Source organism: Bos grunniens, chromosome 12, assembly GCF_055505025.1.
Source record: "Bos grunniens cultivar Pamir isolate PY7600 chromosome 12, Bosgru_T2T1.0, whole genome shotgun sequence".
Classification (NCBI taxonomy): Eukaryota; Metazoa; Chordata; class Mammalia; order Artiodactyla; family Bovidae; genus Bos; species Bos grunniens.
Window position 1 is genome coordinate 92,359,845 of NC_141176.1, and position 12,816 is coordinate 92,372,660.

Here is a 12,816-nt window from a genome sequence, read left to right on the forward strand (position 1 = left end):
GCGGCTTAGCGAGGCTTTTCGGGCACTAGTTGGGGTCCCTGCTCCAACCGCTTTCCCGCCCAGCCCTGCATCATCGGTGGGGACAGAGAATGCTGGCCGCCTGCCGCGCCCACTGGCGCCTGGCCCTGCGCCCTCTCACCCCACCTGCAGCCTCAGGGACCGGCGACTGGTTGCCCTGGGCGAGTGGCCCTGCGCCCCGCCGCGGCGGGTAGGGCTGGCAGCCCGCGAGGCCCCTGCCTTCAAAGTCCACTCAATAGAACTGCGCGCTGAAGGCGCGCGCCGCCCAGCCCTCCAACCCAATTGGTTTGGGCGGATGGGCACCCTTGAAGAGACCCAGCGCCCCGGCGGACGGGGCAGGAGATAGGTCTGGTTGAGATTCTCCTCGGGAAGTTTCCCGCAAAAGGAGGGCCGGGCGGCGGAGCGGCAGGAGGAGGCGCGCTGGCGGCGAGGCCTGGGCGCCGGCACCCCGCGGCCGCCCGCCCTCCAGGGCGCCCGCAGCTCCCGGGCGGAGGGCGCGAGGCTCCCCTCGGGTCGCAGTGTTTTCCTCTCTTGTCTTCTCTTGTTCATTCATAAACCTGGTGGCTACAGACGCGGCTTGAATATTGACGGCTCTCCCCCAACTGCTCCGCCGTTAACCCAATTACAGAATTCATCAAGAACTGTGTGAATTATCTCTTTCCATACAGTATCAGCATTAGCCTAATTAAAAGCTATAATGTCTGATATAATGATTAAATCGTTAGCTCTGCTGTAGGGAAGCAATATTTTGTTTTCCCTTCAATTAGAAGCTGATTGAGGTTTTCAGAGCAGGTCAGCTGTGAAATTTGAATTATATGTGTGAGTACTGCTCACAGGGTGAGCCCCTACTCGAAAGCTCCCAGAGATTCTCCAAACGCTTTCACCCAGAGCGCTGGAGGCACAAACAACGCGCGCGCGCGCTCACACGCAGAGCGGTTTGATCGTCGCCGGGAATTCACGCATCTCCGCGCCGGTGCTGGAGAGTCCTGCTTGACTTCGAGGGGATGGGCTTCACTTCCTTTGTCCAGCAGACGCTCCTGAAACAGCACCCCCAAACCCCACTCTTCTCGTTGAAGGAGAAGAAGATGGCCTTGCCCGCGGCGAGCGGCTGCCAGACCTCCTGCTCTGTAAGGATCGAGGCCACTTGAAGTTCCGACTTGGCAGCGGTTCTCTTTCCCTCTGCTTCCTCTCTTCCCGCTTTCCCACGACTTTTATTTTCCCCTTTAAGACAAAAACTCGCCACCATCAAGAAAAAACTTTCATGTTACTTTGGCCCCTTGGCTTTGGTAACAGTGGGACCAAGGTAGCCTGGTCACGACGCAGAGTGGGTACGCGAGCGCCCGGGAACCAGGAGAGACGAGCGCCCCCAAGGCCCCCAGCTCGTCACCCGCGCTCAAAGCCCCGAGTGCGCGCGCCGAGCCCTGGGACCCGCTGGTGGCTGGAGAGCGCCGGCCAGAGGCCCCCGAGCTCCGCCCGGGCGGCGAGGGCGGTTGCGGCCAGCAGACGGCGACCGCGGCCCGCGCGGCGGCTGGGTACAGGCTGACGCGCGCGGGGCCGGCGTCGGGGTCCGGGCGCGCAGCCGGCGGCTCCCCCCGCCTCCCCGCGAGGTCCCCTCCCGCCCGCCCAGCGCCGCGGTCCCCTCCCACACGCGCGGGCCTCAGCCTCCTCTCCGTCTGCGCCTCCTGTTGGCCGAGATGACCTCGGAGGCCTTGCGACTGAATTGTCTTCTTTCCTTTTCCCTCCGGCGCCTTCTTTCCGCCTTCTCTTCCTCTCTCTTCTCAGATTACTTTATTTCCTATATGCCCAGCCAAGGAATTGGCGGCTCCGTCGTGATTTGCTTGTTAAAACTTTGGTCTCGGTCCGTTGGGCTGCGCCCTGGGCGGTCTGTGGAGGCGCTTACCCGCGGCCTCGGTCTCGGGGGCCTCAGGAAGTGGCTGGGCTGAGTTAGGCAAGGCCGCAGGCCGAGGTCTGGGCACCGCCTCCGGAGAGTGTCATCAGGACGGCCGTCTGCGCCAAGGCCTTGGAGAACATTCCTCTTATTCGCGTTCCCAGAGGGCCCTTTGATTGTCCTCGGAAACTCCTAACCTGTCCGTCTCTGCTCCTTGGAGCTTGAGATGGGCGCTGGAACAGAAGGTCATCTCTGAGTGCCTGAGAGCAGGCTTTCATTGACAGACTGCTGGGGCCAGGCTGCTGTCCAGCCTTCTCCTGAGCACAGCCTCAGCAAGGGGAGACAGCCAACACCAAGTCTGAATCACTTGGAACACGCAGCGTGAGCTCCTGGTGTTAAAGTCCAGAACACAAGTTACTGGAGAGTCAAGGGCTCTTGTATAACCGCCTAAACACAGGACTTGAATATATATGCATATATTCTTTGGGTACACACCTGTATGTATATTGATACATATATTCTTTGGTATATACATGCACATACAGGTGTGAATATGTTCTGTGTGCACCAGTGTGTACATGAATGCATATATGTATATGTCCTGTGTGCATACATGTATTTTATGTGTGCACACACATATGTAAACATATGCACATTCTCTGTGTATGCATATGTGTATACACATGTATGTGGACACATGCATATAGTCTGTGTATACATGTTTATACACAGGCATGTATTATCTATGTGCACTTGTATGTACACATACGCACAGGTGTGTGTATGTCATTTCCTCTAATGATGGCTTGGATCTGAATTCTCTTTGAGGATTGACCCAAAAGTTAAATAAAAGGACAGCAAGCGTCTCTGCGTATCCACGTTTCTAAGCTGATCTCTTTGGCGCTCTGAAAGAACAGGCACTAACAAGTTTCTGAGTTGCCAAGAGAGCAATGTGGCCGATCAACAGTGAGCGACCCCATCGCTGGGTGTCTGGGCTCGGATGCTACTTGGAACCAGTGTAGGCTGTCTTCATATTCTGCAACGCCTCGCCTTGGAGAGGGGCCCTGCCAACCTGGTGGGGGTCGGGAGGGAGGAACATAGACTCAGGGAGAGGAGGCGTTTCCCCAACTGTTTTGGGCCATTTCTGGCTTCTTCAGGAGTAACAGGGAGTGAAGGTCACAGGGGGGGAGACGCTGAGGCTGGGAGAAGCCGTCACTGGCAGGGATTCATGTGAAGCTCCTCAGTCTCCATGCCAGGGAGGAAGGCACTGGGAGTCCTGGCAAGCAGTGCCCTGCCACTGCCTAACTGGCACAGGCGGCGGCTGCCAATCATCCATCACTTGGCAACAAGTTACACCTGCAGCTCGGGTTTAATGCTTGTGCATGTGAGCACCCACAGCGCGCGCACCAGCTTGGGCCCAGGGACCACCTCATCACTGAAAAGGGCTCGTGGAGAGCGCCCGGGATGCTGAACACCAGCGTGCTCTAACAGAGGGCTAAACCGTTTACCCCCTATTCAGTTGCTCTGGAAAACAAGGGTAACTTTGTATTTGGAAACAATTTTCAAGACAGTGGTGGAAAGAAATCAGACCATTTCAGAGTCAGCTATCCAAGTTCCCCAAAGCATAAAGCATTCCTGCAATGCACAGTGGAGTGCAGGGTGTTTATAAAATAAATTGCTCCATTGATATGGAAAAATAAGGTGCCAAGCCTGGTTCACACAAAGCGTTTTCAGGGGGTCTTAGGCTATTTAGTTTAAAATTTAAATTGAAAAGCATAGGAAAGAAATCTTTCAACTGCTAAGTGGATAATATAGTTTATAATTTGTAAACCATTTCCTTTATTTCAGTCTTGCTGACTTTCCATAACACACGGGATCACACCGCACACCCATTGCCTCCTAAGTTATCAAAGGAGAAACAGATCTATAGTTTCTTCAGCAATATTCCTGTTCTTTTTTTGTTCATTCACAATGGAAGTGGTATTTGCAGGTAGTGCATGAAACAAATCAAAAGGTTTAACAAACTCGATTGGTGAAATAAGAAGGCAGTTGAAAACCAAGTTTATAACCTAGATATTTAGTGAAAAATAAATATGAAATGATGTTTCCTTTATAATATAATTATATATTATTTGATGAGTTCACTATTAAATGCTGAATGGCCTGAAATGAAAGCAGTTAGATCGGCAGAGGCCAATTTGCTCTCGCACTGCATACTGCAACAATCCTGAAATAATAATAATAAAAGCAACGGTAATAATCACAGTAATTGAGAGGAAAGAAAGCATTATTCCTGTAGCCGGGACAAGCAACAGGGTCAGGAAATTCACAAGCTCAGAATTTTTTTAAGGGGTGGGGGTAGGGAAGAGGCGTCGTGTGTTCGCTGCCCGACATACTTGAACAGCCTTCTTAACTCGTCTTGTAACGATCATCATTATATGCTTATTTTTGTCACAAGATGGTCAGTTGGGCGCTTTGGTTGGGCACCACTTTATCCACCAGCCATCTCCTAAGCACCACCCTCCACAGCGCACAGAGACGCCCCGTTCCTCCCCGAGGACTCTAGGGATTTTCCGCAAGCCTTTGGGCCATTTTCAGACCCTTGGGGTTGCACCCACAGCGTGAGCGCACTGGTGTTTGAGAACGGGCCTGTGCTTCCCGGTACTGAGAACACTTCGGGGTTCAACAGTTACACCCGCAGGCCTGTGCCTTCGTCGTTCCAGGAAACAGGCGTCTGGTTTGCGTAAAGCAGGAAAAGGGCATCCGCCTCCTAGTCCCGAGGCCCCACCTTTACAATTCGGGTTCAGGTGCCCCCCGCCCTCCGTTCACGAAGTTTTCGCAGTTCTTAAGCAAACGGCTCCAGAAGAGCGTGGGCTAGATCCTTCGTTTGCGATTCCAACCAACTTTTTCAACCGTCGTTGAGTCACTAGGTTGTTGCTTTCAACCTTCCTAGAAATGCCATTTTGGGAGGAAGCCGAACCGAGAAGAGCACGTGATGACAACCCCTAGACTCATTACCCACCCCGCGACCCCGTCCAAAATAAGACTTCAGGGCTAATGCTAAGAGCAGCCGTGGAGCGGAGCCCGACGCAAACGCTCGAGCGTCTCGGGATCCTCGTGGCCTGGACCGCGGAGGCCTTCCCTACGGAAAGGGGCTGAGAACTTCAGCCCGCCAGCGGCGAAGCGTGCGCCTTGGGAGGGGGACGGAGCGGTCCAGGCCTCGCGGGCGCGCCCGCGGGGCGGGGGAAAGGGGGCGTTCCAGCTGCGTGCCTCGGCAGGTCTCCCCTGCTCCCGAGGGCGCGCCCAGCCTTCCGGCCCCCGGGCCGAGCAGGGGGCGAGCATCCCGCCCCGGCCTCCAACTTCCCCCTTCCCAGCAGGCGCAGAGTCGGCTGGCGGGGGAGCGGAGGGGCCGCGTCTCCTCGGCGCTCTTTTAAACGTGGCTCGGGGCTGCCGGCCCCCGCCCCTCGCCCCGCAGGAGTCGTTCTTCATCTTCGCTTTTAACCCGCTCGTTAATCGTTCGGAGCGCGAGGGCGGGGAGAGGCGAGGAGGGCGAGCCCGGGGTTCGCCGCCGCCGCCGCCGCCGCCACGAGCGCTCGGGAAGCGGCGTGGCGCGGACCCCCTCCCGGCCGCCTCCCTCCTCCCGCTTCCCTCCTCCCCTGCTCCTCCGCCTCCCTCCGCTCCTCCCGCTCCGCCGCCCGCGCCCGGCGCCCCTACCCCCCTCCCCACGTCACTCGCCAGCGCGCCATGCAAATCACCGCCGCCGCCGGCTCCCATTGGCCGCGGCGCGCTCATTTAATGGCAGCCCGGGCCCGGCGTATGGCTGCTGGGCCCCGCGCGCCGCCGGCCCCGCGTGCGCCTCCGCTCCGAGCGCACGGCCCCGGGCAGGCAGCAGGCAGCGCGTCCCGGGCTCGGCCGCCCCGCTCTCAGGCCCTCTCCGCGCGCCTGCGCTCCCTCCGCGGCCCCCGGCCCCCCTCCCCGGCTGCACCGTGATCGCCCCCCACCCCCGCGCCCCCCCTCCCGCTCCCCTCGGCGACTCGCTCCCCCTGGGCACCTGGGACCGGCACATGCCCAGCGCACGCGGCGCGCCGCCCTGCTAGAAGTTGCAGCCCCGGAGTTGGAGGCCGCGGAGGACCGAGCGCGGGAGGAAGGAGCTGCGCGGCGGCGGCGGCGGCGAGCCCCGAGCCGGGCCCCGCGCACCGCTGCGCCCCGGAAAGTGGAGCTGCAACTTGGCCGCGCCTGCACCTGTTGGCACCGCGCCGCCGAGGGCGACCCGGCTGCGACGACGGCGACCCCGGCCCTCGGCCTCTTCGGCAAGTGGTTGGCGCTTCAGAGAAACTTTCCACCCGTGAGCCGGACCGGCGCTGAGTGCGTGTGTCCTTGCCTCTTTTGTGTCGTTGTCGCCTCCACCTCTCCGCACTCTTCTCTCCGCCGGGACCTCACGCCCCCGCCCGCGCCTCGCTCCGTCTGAGCCCCTCTCCATCCCCCTCCCCGGCCTTCTATGCGCCAGGCCCTCTCCGCGCGGCGCCGGTGAACCCGCGAGCCGCCCCGATGTACAGCATGATGATGGAGACCGACCTGCATTCGCCCGGCGGCGCCCAGGCGCCCACGAACCTGTCGGGCCCGGCCGGGGCGGGCGGGGGCGGCGGCGGCGGCGGCGGCGGGGGCTCCAAGGCCAACCAGGACCGAGTCAAGCGGCCCATGAATGCCTTCATGGTGTGGTCCCGCGGTCAGCGGCGCAAGATGGCCCAGGAGAACCCCAAGATGCACAACTCGGAGATCAGCAAGCGCCTGGGCGCCGAGTGGAAGGTCATGTCCGAGGCCGAGAAGCGGCCGTTCATCGACGAGGCCAAGCGGCTGCGCGCGCTGCACATGAAGGAGCACCCGGATTACAAGTACCGGCCGCGGCGCAAGACCAAGACGCTGCTCAAGAAGGACAAGTACTCGCTGGCCGGCGGGCTGCTGGCGGCCGGTGCGGGCGGCGGCGCGGCCGTGGCCGTGGGCGTGGGCGCGGCGGCCGTGGGCCAGCGGCTCGAGAGCCCGGGAGGCGCGGCGGGAGGCGGCTACGCGCACGTCAACGGATGGGCCAACGGCGCCTACCCCGGCTCGGTGGCGGCGGCGGCGGCCGCCGCGGCCATGATGCAGGAGGCGCAGCTGGCCTACGGGCAGCACCCGGGCGCGGGCGGCGCGCACCCGCACGCGCACCCCGCGCACCCGCACGCGCACCACCCGCACGCGCACCCGCACAACCCGCAGCCCATGCACCGCTACGACATGGGCGCGCTGCAGTACAGCCCGATCTCCAACTCGCAGGGCTACATGAGCGCCTCGCCCTCGGGCTACGGCGGCCTCCCCTACGGCGCCGCGGGCGGCGCGCACCAGAACTCAGCCGTGGCGGCGGCGGCGGCAGCGGCGGCCGCGTCGTCGGGCGCCCTGGGCGCGCTGGGCTCGCTCGTCAAGTCGGAGCCGAGCGGCAGCCCGCCGGCCGCGGCGCACTCGCGGGCGCCGTGCCCCGGGGACCTGCGCGAGATGATCAGCATGTACTTGCCGGCCGGCGAGGGCGGCGACCCGGCGGCGGCGCAGAGCCGGCTGCACTCGCTGCCGCCGCACTACCAGGGCGCGGGCGCGGGCGCCAACGGCACGGTGCCCCTGACGCACATCTAGGGGCGCGGGCACCCCGCGGCCGGCCGGCCTCCGCGCAGACCTGTCCACGTTCTCCCGAAAAGGAAGACACTGGCGCTGCATGCCCGGCGCCGCCCAGCCCCCCGACCGCAAGCTCCTGGGGACCGCTCGGCGGGACGGTTGCGCGTCGGAGACTGAACTCCGGTGTTTTCTTGAGACTTTTTGTACAGTATTTATCATCCATCCGCGGAGGAGGCAGAAAGCGTCTTCTTTGCTCGAGGGGACACAGAAACCGAACCAAGCACGAGACGACTCCCAACTTTTCTACCCCACCGTGCTCCCGCTTTCATCCCGCATCGCTCCTGAGGGCGTCGGGTGCTGGCGGCGCGGGGAGTGGGTCTCATCTGTTAGCTGTGTAGGGAAACAACGCCAAACACAAGTTTTGGTAGTCGTTACGGCTTTGGGGGTGTCGGTTTGTTAATTTATACAAAGAGATTTCCCCCCACCCACCCCTTTCGGGCGGCAGCGTTATTCTGGGTTTTGTAAAACTTTCTGTATCTGAGCATTTTCATTTTTTTTGGTTTGTTTTGTATTATTTCATGTAAATGCGTTGTGGAATTTTTATTTGCGGCGTCGCGGTGTGGGGAGGGGGATTCAGATTATGTACATAGTTTCCTTAAAGCCTTTCTTCTAAATACGAAAAAAAGAATCCCCCACCCTAAAAAAAATTTGCATCGAGCTTTGAGTCAATAAATTTAAGAGCGAGAAGTCCGTTTTTCCCTATAAATTTGAAACGTGCTGAATTTATAATCATGCTTTATGAGCTCAAGATACAATTAGTTAATCTGACGAAAGAGAAAGAAAAATTATCAGCATGAAATGAAACTGAGGGAAGCCCGGGGGAGAGGGCACGGTGTCCTTGGAGTTGCATTAAAGAGGAACGGAGGGGAGTAAAAATCGATAGATTATTTTGTAGACTTCACACTGTCATTACGGAACGAGAAATAATTGCCAAAAAAAATAGTTTTATAGTCCGGCCTTGGGTGCGTAGTTTTTAACTGCAGGCAGATGCCGCGGGCTTTGCGATTCCTCCTTTCGGGCCTCTTTCTGCTGGCCCGGGACCTGTGCGCAGTTTGGTCCAAAGAAGGGAGGAGAAAAGACCCCAGTGGCGGGACCAGGGCAAGGACGGACGACAAAGACACGGTGGGGGCGCCGGGGGCCCCAATTCCCCTGCAGTTAATGAGACAGCAAGTGGAATTTTCTGAATTGGGCTCAAGGAAACGCACTCTCTGCACCAAAATGTACTGCAACCGACTCCCCTGTCTGTCCTCAGCCCCTCCCTCTGGTATATTTCTCCTTGGAAAAGGACAAAATAGTTTTGTTGGGTTTTCACACACAAAACCGACCACTCCCGGATGCCCCGAGTGAATTGGGATGCAAGTTGCTAACCGATGTGAATGCAAAATGCGGTGTTTATTATTCCTGATGAGATCTGCGGTTGTTTGATGCTTTAATTTTTTTAATTATATTTTTTCTAGGTGTTTATTGGTACATTGCAGTTTTTTCTGGATTTTAAAGTTTTCTGTAAAACTTTGTCTTCAAGTAATCTGACAGCATTAAATATTGCATTTGAAAGTTATACTGTAGCAAATACGTTTTGACATTAGTCACAGCATAAAGATGAAAATTATATTTTTGAAAAGAACAAAGCCTTTGGTCAGATCGAAATACATTGATTTCATCAGCCCCTCATATTTTTCTCAACATTTTTTTTTTCTGGTCCTGGAATGAGCATAGACTGTCCATCCAAACGTGGGCCTGAGCTAGCAGGTTAATGAGAACCACGGTCAGCCTGCGCTAGAGAATAGCTTTAAGTAAAATGCTCACCTGACAATTGACATGTGTAATTTTTTTGGAGTCACTTTGATAATTTTGCTTCAACCACTCATTCCTTAAGGTGATTGCAGAAATTTCAAGAGCTACAGCAGTTGCTTCTTTCTAACAAGATAATAAAGTCTCCCTCTTTTTTCTTTTCTCTCTCTCTCTCTTTTTTTTTTTTTTTTTTGCTTTAGCAATTTGATGTGTTTGGATACATAGGGACTGCTGGGCAGAACAGCATCTTAGATAGTGAGACAATCTGAAAATAAATGCCACACACAGTCTCCTCTGGGAGACACTTTGAGAAATTCTGTGATGCTCTGTGGACTCCCCAAGCGGTGGAAGGCGCAGGCCTCATCTGCTCTGAAATGTCCAGAGTTCAGTGGACTTCGCCTGGCTTTTTTGCAACATCTCCCTGCACCTGCTAAGGGGGCAGACAGACCTGGGGCTGTGTTCACATATAAACACATTTGTATCTTTGCTGGACTATCGGACACAACATTGTTAGTAATGTGGGATACATTGGAAATGTTTCTGACCACAAAAAGTTTAGCCCATCTCCTGGAAGGTGGACTTTAGTGTGGCATTTCCCCCTGTGGGCCTCATACCAAGCCAGCAGAGACAGTGACTGCCAGGTGGCCCGAGCCACGTTGTTAAAAACCCCCGGAAGATCTGAAAACAGGAATTCCTGAAATTCAGCAATTCTGTTTTGTTGAACAACGAGGAGAAAGCAAATAATTCTTTAATGATTCCATTTTAAAACAACGTGGGACAGGGGGAGTAGAAATTAGCCAGGATGCGTGTTTCAGGATTGAGGTCTTATCTCTCCAGCAGTGTTTCTTCGACTTCAGATCGTGGGGAGAATATTTCACAAGGCCCGGGAGCACCGTATTCAACCGCGAACTGCTCTCCTGCCAAGGCGCCCTGGCCCTGTTCACGAACACGGCGTGGCCATCATGGTACTGCCACGGCCTCGTCCACGTCCAGATGGCACTCGGGGGTGGGGGTCCTTCTGTGGCTTACTCCAGTTTCTGTGAAAACCGTGTGGAGACTGCCGACAGGACTCTGATGGTCTTGTGCAAAGTTTGCACAACTTCGTGCCTAGAGGACCCGCGAGCTCAGGAAGCGGCCCGTGCGCACCGCCGGCTTCTCCCGGCCCAGGCTAGAAGGGTTTGTTTGCTGGAGACATTTTCCCCTCGTTTCTGTACACCCCACCCCCACCTTTTTTTTTTTTTTTAACCTCACGGGGCTCTTCCGTTGTCGTGGCTGAGACTTTGGCCCTCCTCCTCCTCCCCCCTCCCCCGTCAGAGAAGCCCACCGTAGCTGGTGAAATGATTTCCAAACTGGTAGCGGGCAGAGCGCGCGATCTGCAGACGCGGGACTGGTGGGTCTGGTCAAGTCCTGCCTTTAGGAGCAGATCAACACGCGTCTTCACTTTCCCAACAAAGACTGGGCTACGCGGATTTCTTCTTCGAAAAAATCCAGTTAATTCGGGAAACCGCACCCACGGCCCGCGCCACCCCCCACCCCACTTCTGCAGCCCGGCCCTCGGGGCAGAGGCTCCAGAAACATCGGCGGCTGAACGTAATAATAGGTTTGATTCCTTGGAAACTTCAAGTGAAAAGCAGACTTGGCCTTGGCGCGGCTCTTTTTCCAGCGTGGCTGTTTGGCGGGATTGAAAGGCCCGGCCGGGAGGGAAGGGAAGGATGGGGGGCGCGGGCCTCCCGGAGCGAGGAGCCGAGGGAGGTGGGCCCTGGCCCCCGCCCCCCAGCCCCCCAGCCCCCCAGGGTCGGGGCGGCGAGGGGACCGCGCGGAGGCCGAGCTCGGCAGGAGGGGACTTAGGACCCCTCACCCTCGCCCACAGCTCGGGGTCCGCCCACCCCAGCCCGAAGGCGAGGCCCCGCGGGGGGCACGGAGCTCCCCTCCCTCCGCCCTCGCCCCTCACCCCCACCCTTCCTCTCCAGCTGCGCGCCCCCGGGAACCCGGCAGTGTCGGCGGCGGGCGGCGCGCGGGGCCCGGTGCCCTCCGGGCGGGGGCGGCCGGGCCCCCGGCTCCCGGACGTCGCCCTCCGCTGCGGGCGACCTCCCGCCCCCGCCTCTCCGGGCTCTCTCCGCCCCCGCAGCCGCGGCGCCCCTCCGCGTCCCGAGGCCTCTCTCCGCCCCTCCCTCTCCTCTACCTCCCCTCGGGCTCCGGCTCCTCCGCGCTCCTTCTCCGCGCTCCAGGCCTCCTCGCCTTTGTCTCCACGCGCCCGTCCCGCCTCCCCCGCGGCCGGGCCCGGGCCGCTCCCCGGGATCCGGGTCGGGTCGGCAGGTGCCCCGAGGGCCGGTGCCCCGTCCCCTCCGCCGCGTCTCTGCTGGCTCGGCGCGGGCGGGGCCGCGCGGAGTGTCAGCCGCGGGGGGATTAAGACGACTGTTGCGAGGGAAGAGGGCAGAGTGTTTTGTGTTTAAAGAGAACGGGATTAGCGGAGAGAAAGTCCTGACCCGGGGTCAGCGGCGAGTCAAACCCTTTTACAATCAGCGGGCGGAACGGGCGGTCTTCGCGCTCGGCCGCAACAAGTTGGGGGCGGGGAGGCCGGGCCGCGCGCGGAGGCGGCAGGGGGACCCGGGGGCCCGCAGGCGGCCGCGCGCGCCGAGGCCCGCGCGAGGGCTAGTCCTTCAGCATCCTTCTCCGTAACCGGAGCGTCTGTCTCCGCTCGCTGGGGGCAAGCCCGCAAGGCTCCGTCCTGCCCGGGCAGTTCTGTTTCCAGAAGAAACCACAACCAACGACCCAGCCCTCGGTCGGCCGGCCGGCCTCTCGGTTTTTTACCCGAGGGCCAACGGGCCTGGGTTCCTGCAAACCATGGTGTGTGTGTGTGTGTGCGCGCGCGCGCAACAGCACGGAGGGGGGCATGCTTGGAATATATTCAGGCTGTTTGTGGCTGGAATGGAGCGCTGATCTGGGTTGTAAACCCTCGGAGTGTAAACCCAGGGAGTGAGATCCGCGAGGCTCATCTGAAAAGTCGGGAAAACTGGAGTTTGCGGTGACGGGTGGGGGGCGGGTGGGGATCAGGGAGAAGGAAAGAGGAGGACGGACTGTGCTCCTCACTTGTCAGGGGTTCGCGCTGCGGTTACAGCGCTAAGAGCGCTTCCAACTATGAAAAATAGATCAGGAACCCAGACTACTTACTGATATATCCAAAGATAGAAAAAGATCATCTATTTTGATAGTGAAAACAAAACAGAACTGCCATATTTTCTTCTAAATTGGCTTTTCATCTTTAAATGTGAAAACACCAACCCGAGAAGAGAGGGAGAGAGAAAAGCCGTGTTAAAACCACCACAAGCAAATAACTCCCGGCCAGAGAAGCTGACGTGTTTGCACAGCCGTCCTGGGTAACGCGGGACTCAGGGTGAATGGGCTCCCGGCTCAGAGCA

General features: G+C 58.6%; 1 protein-coding gene across 1 annotated transcript; it reads left to right on the forward strand.

Annotated features, from left to right (window-relative positions):
* Positions 1 to 6,442: 6,442 nt before the first annotated feature.
* SOX1 (SRY-box transcription factor 1) lies at positions 6,443 to 9,162 on the forward strand. Its single transcript, XM_086328703.1, has one exon. The coding sequence runs from the start codon at positions 6,455 to 6,457 to the stop codon at positions 7,565 to 7,567; it is 1,113 nt and encodes a 370-aa protein (XP_086184829.1). The 5' UTR covers positions 6,443 to 6,454; the 3' UTR covers positions 7,568 to 9,162.
* The last annotated feature ends 3,654 nt before the right edge of the window (positions 9,163 to 12,816 follow it).

What these genes read in the sequence shown, in the direction of transcription:
- SOX1 (XM_086328703.1), top strand. Translation starts at nt 6,455, where the DNA reads ATGTACAGCATGATGATGGAGACCGACCTGCATTCGCCCGGCGGCGCC.